Below are 23,005 nucleotides of genomic sequence, written 5' to 3' on the forward strand. Positions count from 1 at the left end.
TTAAGGAACTGGATACATCTTTTATTGTTATTATTATTTTGATTTTTCCCCAACGACTTACTGTTTTTTTTTTTGTTGTTGTTGCTGTTTGTTTTTTTAATCAGGGAAAGGAGTTAATTAGCTTTATTTATTTATGTATGTATGTATTTAGAGGCGGTACTGGGGATTGAACCCAGACCTCATGCATGCTAAGCATGTGCTCTACGACTTGAGTTATACCCTCCTCCAAGAACTGGATACATTTTGACATGTTTACCTGGTAGAATATGATTCTGCTCAGAGCTTCTGATTTCACAGATAATAATATATACTGGTTATCAACCCAATTTTGTCATGTTAGTTCAAGTTTTGCTGCTGTCTTAGGGTAATACATATTAAAACTTGTAGATCAGGAAATCAGTAGATTCCACATTAGAAAATCCCAGGGCGATGGAAGAAATTACAAGAGGGAAAATGGGATATTGCATCTGCCCATCCTAATCAGAGCTGTCCCACTGATACATCCTGTGAGAAAGTATATAAGTAAAGTTTATATTTAATATTTCAAATGTCAAAAATGTACTTCCGTGTTTTACTTCATCTACCTTTCAAGCTGCAGAGACAGCTAAGGAGTGGGGAAGAGATGGGCATTTATTAGAAGCCGAAGTCTTAAAGTGATACCCTGTTTAAGTGTCCTCCGGTTTGAGATAGGAATCACTGCCAGTTAGATCCTCCGGTGAGTTCATCCAACTGGCAAGCGTGCCGAGAGACACCCCATCACCTGCCCATCCAAAAGAAACTTCCAAAGAACTGAGAGAACTCATGTCATCAGAGCACTTGCTTTCCTTGTGTGATCTATAGTCTGGAAAAACTTCCTGATGGCATGTGCTGTGAAGCAGTGCTCACTAAAGCAACGCTCCCTTTAAGCTATCACTTCTCACAATGGCACGACTCTCACTGAAAAGCACCGAACTGGGGCTATGGAAAGTAGTAGGATTATAGATGACATGGCTCCAACTTTCCAGAAGCGTATGATTCAAACCAAATGTGATATGACGATGAATGTATGAGTTTGAAGACTGATTTACACAAAAATGCAGTAGAAATTTAGGGGTAGTCCAGACTGAAGTTCTCCCTATTAGGTGTATAGATCTGTGAGTTTTAACGAACGCGTACATCACGCAACCACCACCACAACCAATATAGCGAAGTTCTTAGAACAGAGAGAAAACCGTTATTGTTCACTGTTGATTGTTGGTAATTTTGGAGGCAGCGTGCTGAATCTGTGGACTCAGAAGCAATATTGAAAGGGTCAGAGGTCAAAACCAGGTGCATGAAATGGTGGGCACAGCTCTTCATCCACAGGGAAGAAAGGGTTCCCCACACTTTCCTCGTGTGGACCTTCCTAGTTCATGCACGTGCATGCGGTCCAGCCTGCAAAGCTCCCGTGCCCAGCTGTATGTCCTCCTGACAGTCCTTTGCTGTGAGAGAATGACTGTGTTTACTAATGTGTTACCAGGTCTATAGCAAGGCAAACCTGCACCTCATGGTGAATCTAGAAATTGAAACAAACACAGCTGCATTCATTTTTATTCAAATGCTTGTCTGTAGTGATTTTTTTTAGTAATCTGGGAAAAAAATAAAATTAGAAGCAAAAAAAAAAAAGCATGCAAAAATGTAGATTTTCCATTCCCTGAAATGATGGCTTTTAAACCAATTTCTCCCAAGATCTCAGTGGCCTCAAAGAAGGACAGATAAATGGCGCACGCGAGGCTCTAAAAACACGTTGTTCTTGCTTAAAAGGATATTTGAAAAATTCCATAATGGGTATAAAACAGCATTTTACCAAACTGAAGTAATAGTCACCTCGGTACTGAAAGTCAATATAAAAATCTCACCGTGAGAGTAATTTGTCTAAAATGGTTTAACTGTCTGACAGTAAAGCTTTATCATAAATGCTTCTTTTCTGTGAGAGGTAGATGGTAGTTCTTACTCACAAAATGCTCTAATTGGAGCTTTCCCCCACATCTTCTATGCATTTTTAAAAGAAACTACAAACCTTTGAAATATGCCAGAATTCCAGGGCTAAGTGCGTAATCCACATTGTTTGTGTCACACTTAAATGGTTTAGCACTTATCACTAATTTTCGTTAGTTTTTGTCTGATGTTATTTTCAGCTGCTGGCTCTCTCTTGAAGGAGGCCTGCTCTACGCTTTCGTGGGACCTGCAGCCGCTGTCGTCCTGGTAAACACCGAAATCAACTTCGTTTTCTTGGCAAAGTCTGCTCTGTTTCCATTAGAGTGACGATTTGGTATTTATTATGTAGAAATTTTAAATGACTCTTTAAGTTTGAGTATCAACTGCTAGTCAGTCCTTTATGACTTTAAAATAGCCTTCTTTTGAAGACTGGAGAATCTGAAACGTGAGTGGGGGATTTCTCTTTTCTAGTAATTTCACATTTGTGGAGAAGTTTGAGTATAGTCAGTGCTTCCTCCCTAATGTGCAGAATTTCATCACAGATTATTATTTCACCTTTACACTGCTTTGTATGATCTATAGAGTTTTCAGATCTCGTAATCCTAATAACTGCAGCTGCTATCAAATATCAACAACAACAAAAAAAGTAATGTTCATCTGTCAGAGTTTCTCAGCCTCAGTGCTGCAGACATTTCGAACTGGACATTTGGGAGGCTGTCCTGTATGTTTAGAAGTATCTGTGTTGTCTATCTACTAAATACCAGTTGTCCCCTTCAGTTGCAACAATCAAAAAATGTCTCCAGATGTTTCTCAGTGTGCCCTGGGAGTAAAAAATCACCACCCCTAGTTGAGAACCTTTGCCATATGTTATGCATAAGGGTTACAAATATTTCTTTTTTTTTGAATCACAAAATAATTCCTTTACATGTTTCCTTGTGGGAACGTGAAAATTTCCTACCAATTAACTTTCCCTCTCTCTCATTCTCTCTCTCTGAGCTTACTGATTACAAGTCTTTCTTGTCCAGTAACATCTTTGGAAGATGGAAGAGAGAAGAGAAACGGTCTGAATTAAATACAAAGATCCATTTCACTGTACAATTAGATTTCCGATCAAAAGTTACCCTTTAGAGTCTTGAACGATTCATTCAATAAATTGGAAGCCAATGATATCTTTCTTAATAACTCTTTGTGACGTTTCTTCTTTTAAAGTTGGTTCTCCCTCCTCTAAGTTACAGCAGAGAGTGGAAACTGAGATTCACAAGAAGGAAAAAAAAAATCTAGGCATGGGTGTTCTCAAGGGTATGGGGATACCGAAACTATTAGACACATTTTTGTCAGCTGCACTGAATTTTTATTTGGTGAATTGAATTATTTCCCTAGGCTACTAGGTTAATATACATATAACCCTAAAATGAAGGAACAGAGAGTATGGGTATAATTGAAAGACCAAAGGATGGGCTTGGGAGCCGTGATGAATTCCCTCTTGATTAAATTGTAGATTAATAGAATCCATGGAATACACTTTCTTTTAGTTCAAATAATAGAAGGACGAAGATGAGTAAGTCTTTCTCTGGATTAAGTGGTATTTTGTCAGGAAGCGATAAAGAGTGACATCTTCTAAGACCCAGGTTACCTAACAGATGCTTTGAGTCCTTCTTAAACCAGCAGTTGAACAGATTTCACCTTGATACTTCATCTGGCCAAAGTGTACTGGGGAAGTGGAATTTTCTTTTTTATTAACTGGTCATCCTGCTTCATGTAAAACAGCTTTTGGTGAACTAGTAGTTTCAAGGTAAAGGCTTCACCATTTGCCTTGGGGGACGCCCCAAGATTCTTTTGACCCTGGAAGGGAAGGGCAGGAAGGTGAAAAGGAGAAAATATTTTTCCCTGCTTACCTTGGGTTCAGCATTGTACTGGGTTCCTTTATCAGGAAGTTCTGGTAGCTTAGAGAACCGTGGGCACTTATAATAAGCTCCTATCTCTACAGCATTTTACAGGTTTACTTGAAAAAGACAAATATGTGTGATTTCGTTTCAGCCGTATTAGGCAAAAGACCTTTGAGGCAAGTGAGATAAGAGAGCCTTAGAAAGAAAATGCTGAGAAGTATTCAATAGAGCACATTATAAAAATCGGTGTTTGTGTCCATCTCTTAAAGGATGCTGTGGAGTTGAGTTGGCTTTCGCTTTTGTTTAGAAAAGCCGGGGGCATCAAAATGCCCCCCACCCCACAGGCGAGTCAGCGACACAGCATGAAGAGTTTCGGCGTTCTGTTCTCCCAGCTGGGGCAATGACAAATTCTTAGCACCTGCGGCTGCCAGGGCTCACCCTCTCCCCACCCTGCGAGACTCAAAATCTTTTGACTCACAGGCGTAGGGTGAAACTCATTTAGCTAATTTATTTCATTCAGGGGTGATTCAGAGAGAAGAATGCCAGATTGGCATGGTATAGCAATTTAAAAGTTAGACAGCCGAATGTTCATTTCCTCAGTGTTAACTGAGAAGCATGGAAATTAAATGGGTTTAATGTACCTTATTTTATTTTATTTTATTTATTTTGGGGGATGGAGGAAATTAGGTTTATTTATTTATTAGTTTATTTATGTACGTAAATAGTGGCACTGGGGATTGAGCCCAGGACCTCTATGCATGCTAAGCACACACTCTACCATTGAGATGTACCCTCCCCGCACCAGGTTTAGTGTACTTTGTTACGTTTTTTAATTGTGATATAGTCAGTTTACAATGCTGTGTCAGTTTCTGGTGCACAGCTTAATGTATTTTAATGTAACATTAAAGTAACACACCTATTCAACTCAGAGAATCCTTTAATGATGGACACCACTGTTAAATTGTTCCGTTTTCCTTTACGTGCTTATAAAATGTTTGAGAAGTGCTTTATGTCACTCCTGTTGTAAGTATATAACTCGAGGTTGTACATTGAGAAAAATGGGTTTTCAGGAGAAACGGACCTGATTCCCTTCAACATCATTGAAAGGCCAACCTTTGTTTCTGTTTGACAGGTCAACATGGTGATTGGCATTTTGGTATTTAATAAACTTGTTTCCAGAGATGGGATCCTAGATAAAAAGCTCAAACACAGAGCCGGGTAAGCTGCTCTTGGTGGATTTTGTAGGTTCTTTACCAGGGAGTCCCATACTCCAATTCCAGAACATCGACTGCCTTTGACTGTGCCTTGGATTTTGTTCTTGACAAACTGGTGTATATGGTAGATTTTGCCATTTGAGTTTCCAATGGGTGGTTCTTCAAAGGTGTGGCCAAAATCTAAAAACAATGAAAAAGATTGTTAAGAAAAATCTGTATTTGTGTGTGCGTATTACCTGTTTATAAGATAAGAAGATTAAATATCAAGGCTAGACTTAAAATATTTATCCTTGGGGTGGGGGTTTCAAAGACCTCCTAGTTTTGGTCACCAAGGACAGGAGGGTAGATTGAATGTAATTTCAGGGTGGGACGCAATGGAATCAGAACAAGCAAACCTTAGTAGGGCAAAAAGATTGCATTTTCCTTGATTAGTTGTCTGTTGCAGAAAAATTCTTCACTTGAAATAATCACTTATGGAACACTATTCTTGTCATATATTTTCATTTTTATGACATTTTCACTATAACTTGCTAGTTATTCATAATTTTCACAGGCACATTTTAACCACTTATAAAATTTAGAAAAGCATCCCCTTTAATTTTACTGTTATTATAATATCACCGTATCTAATGACTGAATAACATTTCATAAGCAGGTTGATAGCAGCTTTTTAAGGTTGTATCGTTACCTCATATAAACTTGTAAAAACTTGAATGAACTATTAACACATTTTAGTTTCCTTTTGTATCTTATCTTATTAAAAGTTTATAGCTTTCTCCTTTCTGTTTAACAGTACTTTCATTCAAGACTTACCCCACAATTGTTCTCATTTCTTTAATAATTCATAATATTATTTAAAGTCATAGTATTTGATCACTGACTGATGGGAATTTTGAACCCTTTGTGCATTTATAATCTATGTAATGATTTATAAGATAAGATCATCCAGGCATTTTTTACCCTGGTAAAAGACAAGATTTACTGGCTTGCAGTTTAAAGTTTGATACCACTCGTGTCAAACATTAGAGCAGAAATGGTGTAACAGAAACATCATTGGCAGGGATCACTTCCCATGTAAAGACTCTTTTCACTCCAGATGAGTCTCTAAAGCAACTTTTAATAGGCAGCCTTGAACCTGTACACACACCGAGCATCCCATTTGAACTTGAAACTTAAACACTATTACTCGTTAGTCAGCAGGTTTGCTTGGAATTGAAGCAATAGCTACTTCAGTTGATTCTGTCTGGATTAATCCTGTCATACTGGGTACTGGGTAGAGAAAGGCAATTCTGTCACTAGCACTGTAAACTTGTATGATTATTGTTTTTAATTGGGATGGAGGAGTTTAGTGGTTAGGATAAAGCTTTGAAGTAAAAGAGAAAGCCAAGCCTGGCATCTAGCTCTGCAGTTTCCTAGCTGTGTGTGTCCTTGGGCACATTATTTCATCTTCCTGCAGCTCAGTCTTCTCACCTGTAAAATGGGGATACTAACTCTTGTCTCGTAATAGAGTAGATGACATACACTGTGTATAAAGCACTCATTAGAGTATCTAGCAAATAGCAAGGCACTCAGTCAGCAGTTGGTGACTATTGTTATGATGGGTTAATTGAAGAAGCCAAGCTGGACAGGTTGTTTGCAAAGGACCCTGAACTTCTGTCAGTCAAGCATCGATGAGTCCACTGTTCACAACACTGAGGTCAGGAAAAACAGAAAAGATAATCAGAATGAATGTAATGCTAAGGATTTATTAAGCTCAGTCAGTATTTTTTTCTCACTTGATTATTTTATAGGTAATATCCAGTTTGATTCACATAGCTCTTTGTAAGAGATAACATAGGCTAAGGAGAAATGACAACATAGGCTTAGGAGAAATGACAACATTGTCATATTATGAGTTTAGAAATTATCCATTTCTATCTACATACTAATTTTAAAACCTCTATTTCTAAAAACATTGTTAGAATTTAAATCTGTTTTACTGGGAAAACTGAGCCAAACAGTTTTTTTCCAGTTCAAAGGCCACAGCTTGAGAGACAGAAATAATGTAAATATATGTTATGAAAGCAGAATGCTAGCTACTGTCCAAAGCAGATGAGAACTATTAACAAATTAATGACTATAGGTTTTTAATTTTTTTCTATAATATAAAATGCTATTTTAGCTTTAAGTGTGTCTAGGTGAAACTTTGTCTCTATTTCAAAGTGTGATTGAATGAATTTTTTTTGGAAGATGTGAGTATTTGCAGCTAATTTTTAGTTCACAGAGAAGCAGTGAGGACTGTAATAAAGAAAGAGTTCAGTGAAGAACAAAGAATCAAAATTACCAAAGAAACACTGGGAAGGAAGCTAATTGATTAACGGAACAATTGATCTTCCTAATTGTAAATATTGACCATTTTGGGTTGTTTGAATGTACATATATAGCAAGCATTTCTTTTGAAATGTTATTATTTAGAATCAAATATGGTATCAAGATGTTCCTCCTCCCATTTTTTTCTACTTCTTTGTTTCCTTTCTTCTTTCGATCATCAAATTACTATAAACTGCCAAGCATATAGTTTATGCTCAATAAATATTTATAAAGGAATGATTGAATGAATGTTTAATAAATGAAACAATAGTTTGACTAGTTTTATAACACTCAGACTATATTAACTTTTTCTGATATATAAAATATGTTTACCCAGGGGGCAATTTATTGCAAGTGTCAACACATCTTACATAAAATGATAATTGGAAAGAATGAAAACAAGATAAAATGATGTGTCTATTTAGAAAATCTCAAATAAAATACTTCATTTTCTCTTTTTTTCTGCAACGGAACTTTCTTATCTACTATTTTGAACTCTGTATTGTGGAGAACACTGGTCTACTCAAGTCTTCTGGGAGTAGTTTCAAACACACTGGCATGTCCATTAAGGCACGCATGAACCAAACAGGATAGACTGTGATTAGTTATTATTTGCAAAAGTCTAGACACGTGTGACTAGCACACATGCCTCTGGGTTGAATCAGTAAAGTGAATGATTTAGAATTCTATTCCCCACCCCCACATCTAACTCTGAAAGCTTTGATTTTCCTCCTGAGGTTTAGTAGTCAATCTACTTACTTAATAGCTTTCAGATTTATTATCTCATCCAAGTGTTATTCACCAATGAGTGGACTTCTTTAAAAGAAACCAGACATTCTGAATAATAAGTCCCTTATGACATTCTCTGTTCTACCATTTTTATTTTACACTTGGTCCACTACAATTTTATTTTTTTTAAAGAAACCTCCTGGGCAAACTTATGTCCATTGCATGGGGATGGACAAGAGAAAGACACCACACAATTATTTCAAAGTGTTTTGAGATGTGATTCAAATAATTTCTTTTTGATTTTTCCTAAGAGGATTATGTTCTCATAAACCAGTTATTTTCAAAGGTCTTTTTTCTAAAGCAAAATGTATGTAAAGTGTTTTCTATGTAGTAGGACTTTGCTTCTATGAGATAGTAGTAGATGGAAACTCAATTTACTTGCAAAATCCTGTAGAGTTGAATAGACCATTTAAATGCTATTATGTTGGGGTCTATGACAAAATGTTCAGAATATTTTGAGCTTAACGGCTATGTTAAATGTGTTTTATGAAAGCTAAAAACTCTCAACCTTTTTATTATCAACTAATATTTCATCAAATTTCATCAGCCCCTATATTCAGATCATCCTAAAGTACAGAGCGTACATCGATGTTATAAGAAATTTCAAAATATGAATTTGTTGAGATAAAGGCTACATCTTCTACAAATGACTAATGACCTAAAATACCTATCTTCCTATATTGGACTTCTGAGATACATGTTTACATTTCAGAGGGTTTTAATTGGTATTATGTGCCTTCTGTAAACGATGATGAAAATCTTTGAAGCTAGGAGTCCTTAACCTGCTTGATGATCAAAGGTCTGAATAAAGGGTTTCCACTGTATGTCTACACAAAACATATGCTTATGTTTAACTCAGTGTATTGGACAACTTTGATCTGTAGACACAAGGGCCATTTATGGTGTAAGTGATGGAAATGTGCTTCACATGTAACAAAGGCCCATATCGAGAGGTAAATGTTACAAAAATAACGTGTAGTGTAAATGCACCTGTAGGATAACTGAGAGCATTCTTCTTTTGATAACTCTACTTTTCTGCATGAAATCTTATTTGAAAGCTAACTTGCAGCAGCAACTCTTTTTTTGGTGACAATTCAATATTTTGTTCTTTTTGTGGGTGTTCTGTTTGTTTGCAGTCAGATGAGTGAGCCTCATAGCGGTTTGACGCTCAAATGTGCCAAGTGTGGAGTAGTTTCAACAACAGCTCTGTCAGCCACCACCGCCAGTAACGCCATGTTAGTCCCAATCATTTACATCTTCTTGTTACCAATCTTTTACAGTGCATGTGAGAAAATGCTATGATGGAAAAAAAACAAAGTGTTTGCTAATATTAGCGCTAAGAGTATACTTAAATATTTATAATTTGCAACTTCCTTTATAATTATGGTGGGCTGGTCTATATAAAAAGAAAAAGTAACTAAAACTATCGAATGTTATCTGCTTTGTGGTTTCCGAGTTAATGGTCTCGGGGCCACGGACAAGAATGCTTGGTTGAGTAGGGGTTTGGTCATTGCTGGGGATGTATGTGCGGTACGTCATGTGACCTTCTCTGTCTCCCAACAGGGCATCTCTTTGGAGCTCCTGTGTGGTGTTGCCCCTTCTGGCTCTGACGTGGATGTCTGCGGTTCTGGCCATGACAGACAAACGCTCCATATTGTTTCAAATCCTTTTTGCCGTGTTTGATTCATTGCAAGGCTTCGTGATAGTCATGGTCCACTGCATTCTTCGGAGAGAGGTGAGAGAGAGCCTTCTTGAGAGAGAGAAGAGACAGACTTAGAAGAATATTTTCCATGTTAACAAATGTGATTTTTTTTTCGTACCTTGATCTTCAGATTAAAGCTGGTCTCCTCTAAAGACGATCGCTTAGGAGTCAAAGCTAAAGGGAGATTTTAAGGCAATGTTCAGGCGGGTCTTTTCGGGATGCTGAAAGTGACAGGTTAAGCAGATGGGATGATGCAAGGAAAACCACAGGCAGGGGTGTCAGGAACCAGGGAGAGTGGATGCAAGAAGGACTATGATGGGGTCATAGGTGTAGAGGAGAGGGTGAGTGGGTGTCTGTAAAAGTAATACAGTGCTGTTCCTTCCACCCGTCCCCTAACTCATGCATCTACGTACAACCTAACCCCATGTCTCATACTTAGCTAATTTTGTTTTGGATAGAAAATGCTGATGATTAAGGAGCAGTTCTTTTGTCTCTACACTAAGGTGTGGTTAGGGCTTTTGCTATGGCTGACTATGCTCAGAAAATGCAAAAAAAAAAAAATGGACAGAGTGGAGCATTGATGGGCAGTAATTGTCCCTAAGAACTGTGGGTCTGTCATCACCGCATTTCTCCAGGTCCTGGTGAGATTTGTTGGCAGCAGCAAGGTAAAGAAGTCACTCCTTCAGGAGCTGAGGCATTCACCTGCACCACATCCATCCGCATCAGTGACAGGGTTCAGACTTGAGTCTCTTAGGGATTAAATATTGTTTTCCCACCAGTGCAAAAATTATTCTGAGTGCTTGCAAGCACTGACACAGTGTTTACAAGGTTGATGGATCATTTTAGCATGTACTCTGGAGATGGGTGGTGACTAAAACATGCAGTGACACAGTGCCACATTAGTAATTTTAAGAAAATGGCCTCCACTGTCATTTCACATTATCTTGCTTGTTTGAGGACCTTATTATGACGATGTGCACATTGCAAAAAGACGCATGTGAGTACGCATCACAGAGCTTTTCCAGAGATGTGTGAAGGCAGCCAGAGATTTTTACCTCATTCACCAGATGAGGAGGACAGTATTTCTGAGCTACTGAAGTATGATGCAGATGTCATAAACTCACACGTGTGTTCTGATCACGTGATGGAAAGCCAAAGAAGGTTGACTTCACACTGCAAGGGGAAGAGGGTGTTTCATCATTTTAAAAATCTGATTTCGCTCACAGTTCCCAAGACATCACGATTTTCTACCCAGATTATCGGCATTAGAAATCTTTCAAGTGTTGAATTTTTTATAGACCAAAGTTGAATACAAGTTAAAAAGAAATTGAATAATTTAGGGCTATGTTCGTCTCCAACCATAACTATCTTGTGAGTCTTCTGCACTAATATTATGTCTAATATGTTTACATAACAAAATTGTTTGAAGTGAGTAGACACGATGCATTTTTGATTGACAATTAAGGATAAACAGTGTGGGTTTTAAACAAGGTGCATGATATATCTACGTGCAGTTTTAAGAAGATATGAGTCTTTTAGGTGTTAAAAAGGAGAAAAGTGTCCCATCTCTAAATAAAGCCTCTCTTTTTCTTCAGAAATAAGCTTTCGAGAAAGCCTTAGGCTATGATCAAAATGTCCAGGTTTTAAAGTGACAGATATTTTCATGGCTTATTAACAAATTTGTGCTGCTTACATGAAGAAAATTATTTGGCACAAAAATTCAATTTCATCAGAACTTTTCCATTCTTGCTAATTGGGCTAATAATTACTGAAAACATGATTTGAAGGTAATTAAATTAAATCATATAATAAATACTTCTGTTAAAATAGATGTCTGTAAATGTGTATCTTCTGTATTAATGGGGAATGAGAATGTGGGTATTGGCCCTGTTAATTGTTGTTTTTCTCAATGATTAGTTCAAATCGAATACTTTTATAGCCGATAAATTAATAGCAGAGTGTCATGACTCTCATTCCGACACTGAAATGGAAAATTGAATATCCAGTATTTTAGCACTGACCCTTAAAAACACTGTGCAACACTGCTGTAAATACACAGAGCTGATTTCAGTTACAGGCAGGTGTCTCAGAATTCCTCAGGGGAAACTGTTACTGAAAAACCCGAAGAATCTTATTTAAATTTTGCAAATTTCAGAGGCTACATCATAAGGATGCCTCACTGAGGGGGATGTCATAGTTCTTTTTGACCTTCTAAATGTGTATTGCCTGACAGTAACAATGAGTCTGTCTAATATTCCGTGTGATCATGCTGCCCTAACACTGACCATAGTCCAGGAGAGTTAAATCATCTTTCCATCTCCTTGGTGTCTCCTGCAAACAGACATTTCATAAAAATACACCGAAGAGAATGGACTGAATAGCTCCCTGTAAAATACTGGGCAGTGACTCAGATCTATTAATCTGCTTGAAAATTCCATAGGCGATCCCGGGAATAACAGTTTTATCTCCACTGTTTTTTTCACTTTTAAGTATTTTCTTCCTAGTGACTCAAGATAATTTGCAGAGACTTTTTCTTTCTTCCAAATGTATAAGCAATGGAAGAAACATTTTCTTCAATTCAGGGAGAGACTGGATACACATAAACATATTTCTATTCCTATGTACTTTTGATACATGCTAACATCATTTGGTTGGTTTTAGTCTTTAGGGATTCATCCAATATGAATTCAAAAGGCTTTATCCTTGTTTACTTTTGTAGCCTTCCTGTGAAGAAGGTGGGTGTATTGAGGGAGGGAAAGAACCTTGCAGTTTAAGAAGGAAAAAAAATTAAATACTATAATTGGCTTTTTAAATGGGGCTTAATTTATTTTAAAAGTGCCTTTGCTTTCGGTGGGTCGAATTTTAAAACCAAAATTATTTCAAGTCAGGAGGGAGAGAAGAAACGATCACTCTGGTACCATCTCAACTCAATTACATTCCACTTTTTTTTTTTTTTTAAAGCAAATTGATTATTTGCACAGCAATGTGTTGTGACCTCCAGAGCAGACATCTTACTATTTAAATTTCATAAAATCTATATTCTTGGAAGTCCAGTTTCTTCTTGTGAAGCACCTTTCTCCTCTGAATTGCTTCAGCAGAGGTTGCTGACAAAAGAGAAAACACCAAGGGAGAGTAAGAATTAAAAGAACAAAAAAATATTAAACCACCTGATTGATCACAACGCATCACTTTCGGCAACAAACCTGGATCTGGGAAGCTAATAGGTGTCATACCTAGTAAGATGGAATCTAATTGAACAAATAGAGATGCTTTCTTCATTTATCCATCGTTTCTTGATTAGGATCCATTTGCATTAAGCACAGAAGGACATATCCACTATTTACTATTCTCTGCATTGCTATGGAAATTCAAACTACCCAAGAGTTATGAAAGCTTTGAAATAGTTCCCGTTGCTAGGAAACTGCTTTCTTGGTGCCTGAACATTCTTCTCATCTCTCCTGTCTCTGGCTGTGCCTGGCTCTAAGACAATCGTACAGCTTGGTGTCAGAGGGGAAAAATAACACCACCGCAGTGCAAAATAAGCTGCAGTAAAAAACCTTTTCACTAAAAGGAAGGAAAAAAATGGAAAGTGCTTAAATGGATCATTTTGTTGTAGCGGTATGTGAGGATCCCGGAGCTGCTGGTAGCCTGAGCAGCAGGGCCAAGCTCCTCTTTTCTCTTTCCCCGGCACTGGTGGGAGGTCCAGGCTGCACCAGATGAGGTCCCCGAAGCTTCATCCAAACCTGGGAAGCGATTTTGCAGCAAAATGCTTAAAATAAACATGAACGGGTTTTTCTTTCTCTCTCTCTCCTTCTCCCATGCCCCTTCCATCTTTTTTTTTTCCTGTCAATTTCCCATTTCATCTTATTATTTCCATAAAAATACACAGAATACAAAATTATTTACAAGCACGTGACAGGGACTATCCGAAGCAGACAGGCATCCTTAGCTATCTAATCTAAAGCCGATATTCTCCCCCAAATAAACTATTAAAAAAATAAATGAAGCCACTAGTGGGGAAATAACTAGACAGCCATTTGAAAAGAGGTCATATTGCATATAATAAAGTTCAGATGGAGAGTTGCATGACTCTCCCAGCTTGATTTATAAGGAAATGAGGTCGGACTCATTAGGATGGAAGGTACATTGTTTGGTCCCCCAGGAGGGAGGGCAGGGACTTCCGGAGTCTTTGAAGAGGAGGGAGGGGGTGATGGGAGATGTCAGAACTTAACGGGGTCCTGCTTGGGGTGGAGGAAGAAGAAAGTGAAAGTTTCAAGTAGGGGAAGATGGAGAGAGGATACTGGGTGTACAGCTTCCTGGGAAAAAAAGCCCGCAGTGAGTCGTAGAGAGTTGATTCTCCTCTGAGCCCCTGTGGGGCACATGGAGGCATAAAGCAAGTGACTTGTTCTTGGCCACAGGGGGATTTTTTTTTTTCAATGGCTGTGGCTGTAGCATCAAGAGAAAGACACTGCTGATGACCTTTGAGGGCACAACATTAAGTGATGTCTTAGAGCATTCTCCTTGGGGTGCGCAGTGGCTTTGGTGAAAGGCCATTGTGAGTGTGTCTTGAAGAACAGATTTGAGAGAGTGAGTGAGGGGCCCGGGGTGGGGAGGATCAGGGTTCTGGTGCTCACTTTCCCACTTGCTCGGAGGGAAGTCGTGTATGGACAAGAAACAAAGGGAGAGGATGGTGGCTGGCTAGGAGCTTTATTTTTGTCACGCTGAACTGAAGCTTCTGAAAGAAATACATTTAAGATGTTTTGCTTGCTTTGTTTTTAATAAAACAGAATTTGGGTCTGGAAATGAGAGAAAAAGGCTTAAGGTACCACCATAAAGCTGGATTTTAATCGGAACAGAGAGTGGGAAGCACTTTAAATAGGAGTGGGGACAGGATGCAAGCAAGGACCAGATGCTCATAGTCCTACAGACTTTTTCCCAGGAACCCCCAGCCACCCTTCACCTCATAGTCATCCCATTTCTTAGGCAGGAAAATATGAATCTTACCTCATTCCAGATTAAGCTTTCCTGATTTGAGCATAATTATGATGATGTCATGAGCATTTCTATCCATCTTCATCTGCACACATGGTTCTCCAACTCTATATAGAGGCTTCAGAGCTTAACAAGATCTTGAAATCAGATTCGTAAAATGGAATCAGTGAACACGTTAAGACACAGAGAGCTCATGGCGGAGACTGGCAAACTCGGGCATGTCTGCCAGGTAGCATCCAGCTGTGGCTTGCGGTTAACTCAAAATTCTTCTGAGTACCTGGCTGCATGGACAGGCAAATCTCACTGCCCTCTCCTTTCATACCCCAGGGTCCCAGCTTGCCACGTTATTAAACTGGTTGTTGACTATGTCTGGAATAAAGATTTAAAACAAATACAAGAAATAAGAGGTCGTGAATAAAGTTTTTATTTTCTGCCTCGAAGTGGATGGCGTGAGGCTAAGATGGAACGTCCGTGAAGGCACGGGTGGAGGTGTGTCTGGGGTATAACTTCCCTTCCCTTCTTTTCTCATCTGCCTGGGGAAGAAATGCCCCAGAACTCGTATGTGAAATGTTGCTTAGGGTAGTTTGTGTGACACACACACTCCCCTCAAGCTGATACAAAAACAGAAAGATCTACAACAATTTGAGATTAAGATCCTTTAGGTGTTAGAGAATTTCAGTAGAAAGTCGTTAGGACTGAAAATTTGGGACCAAAGTCTCTAGTTTTCCTGCAATGTATAGTAAATGACAAACCGTTTTTGTTTATTTCCTTTACTATCAGAGAAGTCAAGTATTATTTTAATAATGTGTAGTCATCACGGTGCTCATGTTGGTGGGTATAATACCCTTGAAATAGAGAACAATCTTATGCATTCACTTAATGGTGAAATTATATGAAATAAAATATGATTTAAAAGCCATTTGTTCAAATATGAATCAATAGAAACAATAGTAGACATTAGATTCAGGAAAAAAAAAAACACAGAACATTTAAGAAACTCATGCCCTCCCAAGCTAACAATCTCAAATAAATACAAGACTGTAACTTTCTTTTCCTGGCTTAAAATTGCCCTCTGGAATTGGGAAGTCAAGAAGACAAACTGCAGGAGAAGCTGTGCTCTTAAAAGGGGATGATCTGGGGTCTGCTGCCAAGTACACAGCCCGTTTCAAACAGCACAGCTCTCTCCTGTGAGCTTCCTCTAAACTGCATCACTGCCAAGCATCACTCTGTGCTCTTCCCCAGCGATCTCTAAATCTGGCACAGCCTTTCACAGCGACGCTGCCAGCTGCCTTCCGAGTGAGGACCAGGGGAGAAGCTCTCGCTGGCTGCTGCAGAGATGAACCCAGTCACTGTCCCCGGGGGAGGGACAGGAGCAGGACACGCCCTGTGCACCTCTTTGAACTCTCATCCCAACCAGGAGTCCATCCATAGGAAAAGAGTTGATAGCTTTTTCAGCTTTTAGAGCATATCCCCCAGCAGGATCTGGTCAGGATGACTTTGGTGGTACCCAGCGGGAGACTTTAAGAAGACAACCTGATAGCGCGCGGTGGTCCCCTCACCTTACCTTAGAAGATGTTTCTTGCAAATTGTTGTTATTAATTATTATTATTATTATTATTATTATTATTATTATGATTAATTTCACAACATGACATCAGGTTTCCTTGAAGTCACCTATATATCCCAGGGCTATTCACACATCTGTTCTTTGCTTAGTTCCCTGATACAATTTAACCCTCTGTCTGGGTGTCAATTAAGGTGAAGACCTCTGGCAGAGCATTATAAAATGAGGACATTTTGAAATCTAGATTTTAACCATGCCATAATGTCCTAAATGTTTAATCTAGACAGGTTTGTCTAAAAATTGTATTTACTTGTCTTACACAAGTTTAAAAAGTGATAAGCTTGGAAGAGCTCAGAGGTATAATGATTTTGATGTCTAAAAATACATTTTTAATTAAGTTGTTACTTAAAATAAGTAACTTGTTCTCCACCAATAGTAAGACAGCTTAAAGAGCTTAAATAGTAAATATCTGAATCTTCTAACAATTATTTTTCTGTGACCTTAGTCACAAGACAAGGAAAACAGTGGAGACTGTGCCTTTCCACGGTTGTAAACATGACTGTCGGCACATTCCATTTCAGCACGGAATAGCCACATCGAGCTTCTGTCTTTTGTTTGTTTTTACACTTTTGCTTTGTTTGGAATTAAAGTCCTTGTAGACTGGCTTTTTAAAAAAATTCTAGTTATCCTCTATCAGTACAATTTACTTTGATTCTCCAAAGATATGAGTCTCTTTGTTTACCTGATGGAAAATCCATTCAGTTATCAAAATGCTTCCAAATAGATGCATATGTGTTTTCCAGGTACTGTCCTGCCTGAAGCCCCTTTTTCATGATAAGCTGTAGGTAGTATGACCGTGTTGGATAAATATTTAAGGCTAATTCATTTAGATTGCTGGAATGCATTTTAAAGATTTGTTTTTAAACTATCAAACGGAGCAGTTGGGATCAAGTGGAGTTTCTCGTGCAAAGCTTTCTGAATTAGAAGGAACAGAGACACTCGAAGTGTCAGAGAATCTAACACTTAAATCCTGGCACTTATATACATGACCATTAAAACTGCCTTGAATTTACTGGAGAACTTTTATGTTTTTCTGTTTTATATTTCTTTTGAAGAGCATTGACCGACTTACGAGGGTCATATCATTCTCCAGTGTAGAAACACCCTCAATCCATTGTCATATTTGGGAGTTTGGTAGTTTAAGGTATTGATTGTGTGTGTATGTGTGTGTGTGTGTGTGTGTGTGTGATGAAAAAGAGACCTCTTTTACATCTCCTTCAAGTGATCAGAGAGTGGATTTTGATGAGAAACCTACAGAAGTTGCTTTTCCATCTGTCATTGTCAGACAAAAATAACCTTGACCACTGCACAACAAAGGTCTGAAAGTAAAGTGGCTGGTGAGGAAGAGGGGAAATAATGTTTGGTTTTGCCAAGTGCCACCTTTCATTATAGACTCTGGTGTTTAGAAGCAGACCTGGGAAAACATCACGTGACAAGCTCCTGGAAGGCGACATTTCTAACGTATTATTTATCTTCCGTTATAAACTGGGTGCTCCTTCAACAGTGGCCTCAGGGCACAAGCAGAAAACTAGCATGTGTCTATTTTTCTGACATTAGTTCTAAGGATTTTTTTTTTTTCCTGAAAACAGATATACTTTCTTGGAGTTTATCCCCCAAATGTAAATCTCTTTTTTTTTAAATCTTTTAAAATTTTTTTCAATTTTGGGGGAGGAGGTAATTAGGTTTTTTTTCTTTATTTACTGTTTTTAGTGGGGGTACGTGGGATTGAACCCAGGACCTCATGTATGCTAAGTACCCACTCTCACTGAGCTATAATCCCCCCAACTCCTTACAAAAGCAGATTTCCATGTAACAGAAACAGAGACCATCCAGCAAACACTAGACTTATTAGCCAGTATGTAATGATATTTTGATTATTAACTGTGTCAGTTTATGACCTACAGCTGTGACCTCTTAATCTAAAAAGGAGGAGGAAGGAAGCATTTGCTTCTACAGAGTCTACTTTGTCCATGTCGTGTCTCCATCGGGAGAAACTGGATGATTTAGTTCCGAATATGTACCCCATTGTTCAGGAAAAGATAATCAGATGAAAAGCTCACTGAGCCTGAACTTTTCCTGATGTGTTTGAAAGAGGAAATAAAAAAATCGCCTTGCTGGGTTGTATCAGGCAACTCCTCATTCTCCCCCCACCCCAACCCCGCCCCCAGGAAATCCCAGATTTAGAAATTCTAGAATCAGAGAATGGAAGAGAGGTCAGAGGACAGAGAGAGTGCCCATCCTCCCCTCCCGTAATTCACAGCCATGGTGACCGCATCGCCAGGACCAGAACCAGGGGGAGAACCCCACGTGGGCGGAGGTTTCACTGTGGTGGTGGCTGAGCTCTGTGTCACTTGCCACAGCTTGTAGTTTAGGAAAGAGGCCGCTAATGACTTAAGTAAATGGGTGTGAAGAACTGAAAACAACTTCAGGTTTTCCCCTGGCCAATGATACGTGAACTGCGCACATCGCACAACAAAACAGGGAGAGGATATTCCATGTCAGTGTTTTTCAAAACCAGGTCAGCAGGTGTTTCCCTCCGCGGTCTCCCCAGTGGTGCTTCAGCAAAATAGGGGGAATGCCATGTCATCTGTGCTTTGGTTTTTAATCCAATAAAACAGATAATAATAAGCGAGGAGGAGAGTATTGATAATGTGAAGTCAGAAGAACCCCCAAATATTAGGAATTTGTGTTGCCTTTGACTGACATCTCTGGTGATGCCCACACACAGCCTGCTGGGGTTCTGAGGAGCCACAGGACCAGGCAGGACCTGTTGACCTGGAGGCATCAGGAGATCAGAATAGCGTCAATGGATTTGTGTGTTTGTTATTCATCTATTCAGGTTTATCCACTTGTTTAACAAAGGATTTAACAGTCTTCAAATTTCCTGATATGTTTGTTCTTGGCTCAGAATCCAGTTGTGAATGGGTATTAAGGAAGTTTAGCTTTCCGAAGTGAATTTTTTTTTAAGACAATCAACCAGAAACAGAGTTGTTTTGTTATCTTTGTGTTTGTGTTTGTGTGTGTGTGTGTGTGTGTTTTCACATCAGGGCACTTAGTACTTGAAGGGAGACAGAAATGTTCTCCCCAGTATGCCTTACATCAGACACACAAGGAAAACCCCAAATCAGTTTCAGTCGAAAGATCATGGCGTAATCTCATTGTTTACAGTATTTAAAGCTGTGATGAAGATCATGTCATACCAAACAGTAAATCCCCCTTGAAAGACACGTATTGTTTGTAGCAGTGGAAATAAACCTGCCTTCTGGCAGGAATGATTAATACTGAGCCAGGCATAGCCTTGTGACAGCTGAGCGGTTCCCAGAACTTCCATCTATAGATTATGGCAAGTGATGAATTGCCTTGTCAAAGAGCAAAGTCCAGGTGCACCAGGGTTTGTATTACAAAGTAAACAAAATGGGTATTGGATCATAAAAAACAATGATAACTGTTTTCTCAGTCGATTGCCAATACAGACAGTATCTGGCCATTACCAAGCGAGAAGGAAACCAACGTTTGCCATTTTTTTTTCACAGGTTCAAGATGCTTTTCGATGCCGGTTGAGAAACTGTCAGGACCCAATCAATGCTGATTCCTCAAGCTCTTTTCCTAATGGGCATGCTCAAATCATGGTGAGCGTTTACTTCCCCTCCCAAGCTCGATGCAAGTTATGATTTCTCAAGGGAATAAATAAATATCCTTATTAGCAAATTACTATCAAAGTTCCATTTTGGGGGGGAGGTAAATAGATTTATTTATTTATTCATTTACTTAATGGAGGTACGGGGGCTTGAGCCCAGGACCTCGTGCGTGCTAAGCACATGCTCTACCACTGAGCCACACCCTCCCCCTTCAAAGTTCCATTTTGAGTGATGTTGACTGCAGTTCATTGGCAGACTTGGAACTCTGATGCCTGATGACGATTCTGTCTGGAGTTCAGGATCCATTCTCGGCCCCTGGGGGTGTTGAGTGTGGGGTTTCTGTGCAATACCGGAGGGTGTGTTCATCCTCACGCAGAATTGGGGATGGCAGCGCATCCGTAGGATCACGTGTGTTTACAGATCAGAGCACTATGCACTTGCACGTCTGGCCTTAGAGCGAGACCTGCAGTGGTTCTGACTTTGTGTGCTCAAGAGACTCTTCAGAGGAGCCGCGCTGCAGAGCAAGGAATCCAGGATCCCTGGGGTGGCACCCAGGCATCGGTGGTGCCAGTGGGCAGGCCAAGACATGACTCATTGCCCTAGAGCGTGAGGGGTAGACACGCTTCCAGCAGAAGGTCAGCTCTTGTATGTGAGCTCTGACTGTTGTTGGGATGAAGGGTACCTTAGCCATAACCACTTCCGTACAGCTTAGAAATGAAGTAAGGTTTGAACTGTGTCATTAAAATCATGGCTTAAATAGAGTTTTCTTAGTAACATACATGATTTTTGATTAGTGTCTTTGGATTAGGCAGCATAAAACTAGTCTAAATGATACACTGGTAACTAAGACGGGAAGAAGGAATAATTAATTCCTTATTAAAAACAGAGAGATAAATATGGATATCTTGAATTTAATATTGATTAAGATGGGCTAACTTAATTTCATCATTAAAAAAATAAACGAATTTGTTTAGAATAAAAGTTTGTTGGAAAATATGAGGATGGAACTAAGGTCGAGCTGTTTCCAGGCCAGATTAGGATCGTTTAATCTTCAATTTTAATTCCTAAACTTGAAAGCCTTTTGTCACATTTTTGTGAAAATGGGTCATCAGAAGAGCTTATTTTGACTATTAAAGGTTTGACAAAGCTGTATTATACTACATTACAAACACATATTCAAATGAATGCTTAAAAATACAAATAGCAAAGATGTTTATTTAAGTATCTTCAAAATACTGCACATTCCAATGTTTTTTATTGTGGTTTAAGGAATTGCATTAAAATTCTCTTGTTGTATATCTAATGTTAGTCTCCTGAGTGAAGACAACAGTGGGTATAGTATTGCCTTATTAAAATCGTGGGCTGTGTTTCCACTGATTTTAGCCAACATGCAGAATCTAGAATATACTCTTAAAAGCAGTCTGATTATTCCTTGGGAAATTTCCTTTGCACAAAATGATGTCCTGATACTGCCTAGTCAGATACTTGTTAACTTCAGACAATTTGATCTGTAAACGTCACTGAGGTCTTCATTAAATGATATAATGTATGTAAATGATGATTTTATGTCTTATTATTTCTTGTTACAGACAGACTTTGAAAAGGATGTAGACATCGCTTGTCGATCAGGTAAGACTATTTGAATCTTGAAAATAGAGTCATTAGATGTTCAATCATTTTTATGGTTCTTGATTTTAAAGAAAATCCTGTGGTTTACACATCATCATATATTCATGAAGATGAAAAAACTGAGTCTTTCAAGTGGAGGCATTGTAGTAGCAGAACGTAAGAGAAGGGAGGGAATGAGATAGAAGGAGAGAGAGGAAATATGAATGGGGGATGAGAGAACATGCAAATGGTTAATTGGGAGCACCATGACAGCAGGAAGGGACTGACTTAGAGACTTCCATCCACCTGCTACTGGTTGCCAGGTAGAAGGCTGCTCATGTAGTCTCTGTGCTTCAGATTTCTCATCTATAGAATATAGGTCATTGTAAGGACAAAATACCATTGTGTGTGTGTTTGTGTGTGTGTGTATGTGTGTGTGATAGTTGTATTTTCAGAAGGGATCGGGACAGAGTGTGACACACTCTGCCTTGGGTGCTGGATTTCATTGACCATGGGGCTCAACTCTCACCAAGTGTAGATGACACAAAAGTTTTGAAAGGGCACTACCCATTCATTTTTCGAATAATTCCAGTTGTTAAAAATGGTCCTTTATATTGGGACAAAATATCCCTTATTTATCATGGCTTTTAGGGCTGCTTTCTAGAATAAGAATGAATATCTGCTTCATCTAACTTGCCAACTGTTTGAAAGCAAATACTGTTTAACCCAATCCAGATCTTTTTTTCTCCAAACCATGTTCCTTCACTCGTTGCTCATAGCATTCTCTCAGGCACGCTGGTGCCCTAGGTAGCCTCCAATGTGTCAGTAACTTTAAAAATGATACCCAAATGTATACATTCTTAGCCAGCACGTAGCACAGTGTGCTCTTCACTTATATTAATGGTGTCTATGTTTGCATCTGATGGCATAGCAGCTGGTACAATACTAGTGTCAACTTGTCATCTAAAATCTCCAGGATAATTTGTAGTGGCAGTCAGGGATTTCCCAGGCTGTGATTATGAAAAAGTTCTGGGTTTTTTTTGTTTTTGTTTTCCCTTGAAGAAAAGTCTGGCCTTTGCATTTATCTCTATTTGCTATTTTCTTACTAGTTTCAGGTTAGCACCCTTATCCATTTGAAATTGGCTTCGGCCATTGAAAGTTTGATGCGAATGCCTTCTAAATCTTGATCCAAACTTCACCAATAAAGGAATTGTATTTATCTTGTTCTCTTCTGTTAAGTTACCCAT

General features: G+C 38.8%; 1 protein-coding gene across 6 annotated transcripts in view; it reads left to right on the forward strand.

Moving 5' to 3' along the window:
• Positions 1-23,005, forward strand: part of ADGRB3 (adhesion G protein-coupled receptor B3) — a 686,067-nt gene that overhangs the window by 632,237 nt on the left and 30,825 nt on the right. For all 6 annotated transcript variants that reach the window (XM_064486949.1, XM_064486947.1, XM_064486950.1 and 3 more), the window contains 6 exons: positions 2,157-2,223; positions 4,975-5,060; positions 9,331-9,429; positions 9,758-9,929; positions 20,046-20,141; positions 21,740-21,779. In XM_064486949.1, the coding sequence (XP_064343019.1) occupies positions 2,157-2,223; positions 4,975-5,060; positions 9,331-9,429; positions 9,758-9,929; positions 20,046-20,141; positions 21,740-21,779 (560 nt within the window). The remainder of the gene's footprint in view (positions 1-2,156; positions 2,224-4,974; positions 5,061-9,330; positions 9,430-9,757; positions 9,930-20,045; positions 20,142-21,739; positions 21,780-23,005) is intronic.

The sequence above is a fragment of the Camelus dromedarius genome, chromosome 6 (genome assembly GCF_036321535.1).
Source record: "Camelus dromedarius isolate mCamDro1 chromosome 6, mCamDro1.pat, whole genome shotgun sequence".
NCBI classification, from domain to species: Eukaryota; Metazoa; Chordata; class Mammalia; order Artiodactyla; family Camelidae; genus Camelus; species Camelus dromedarius.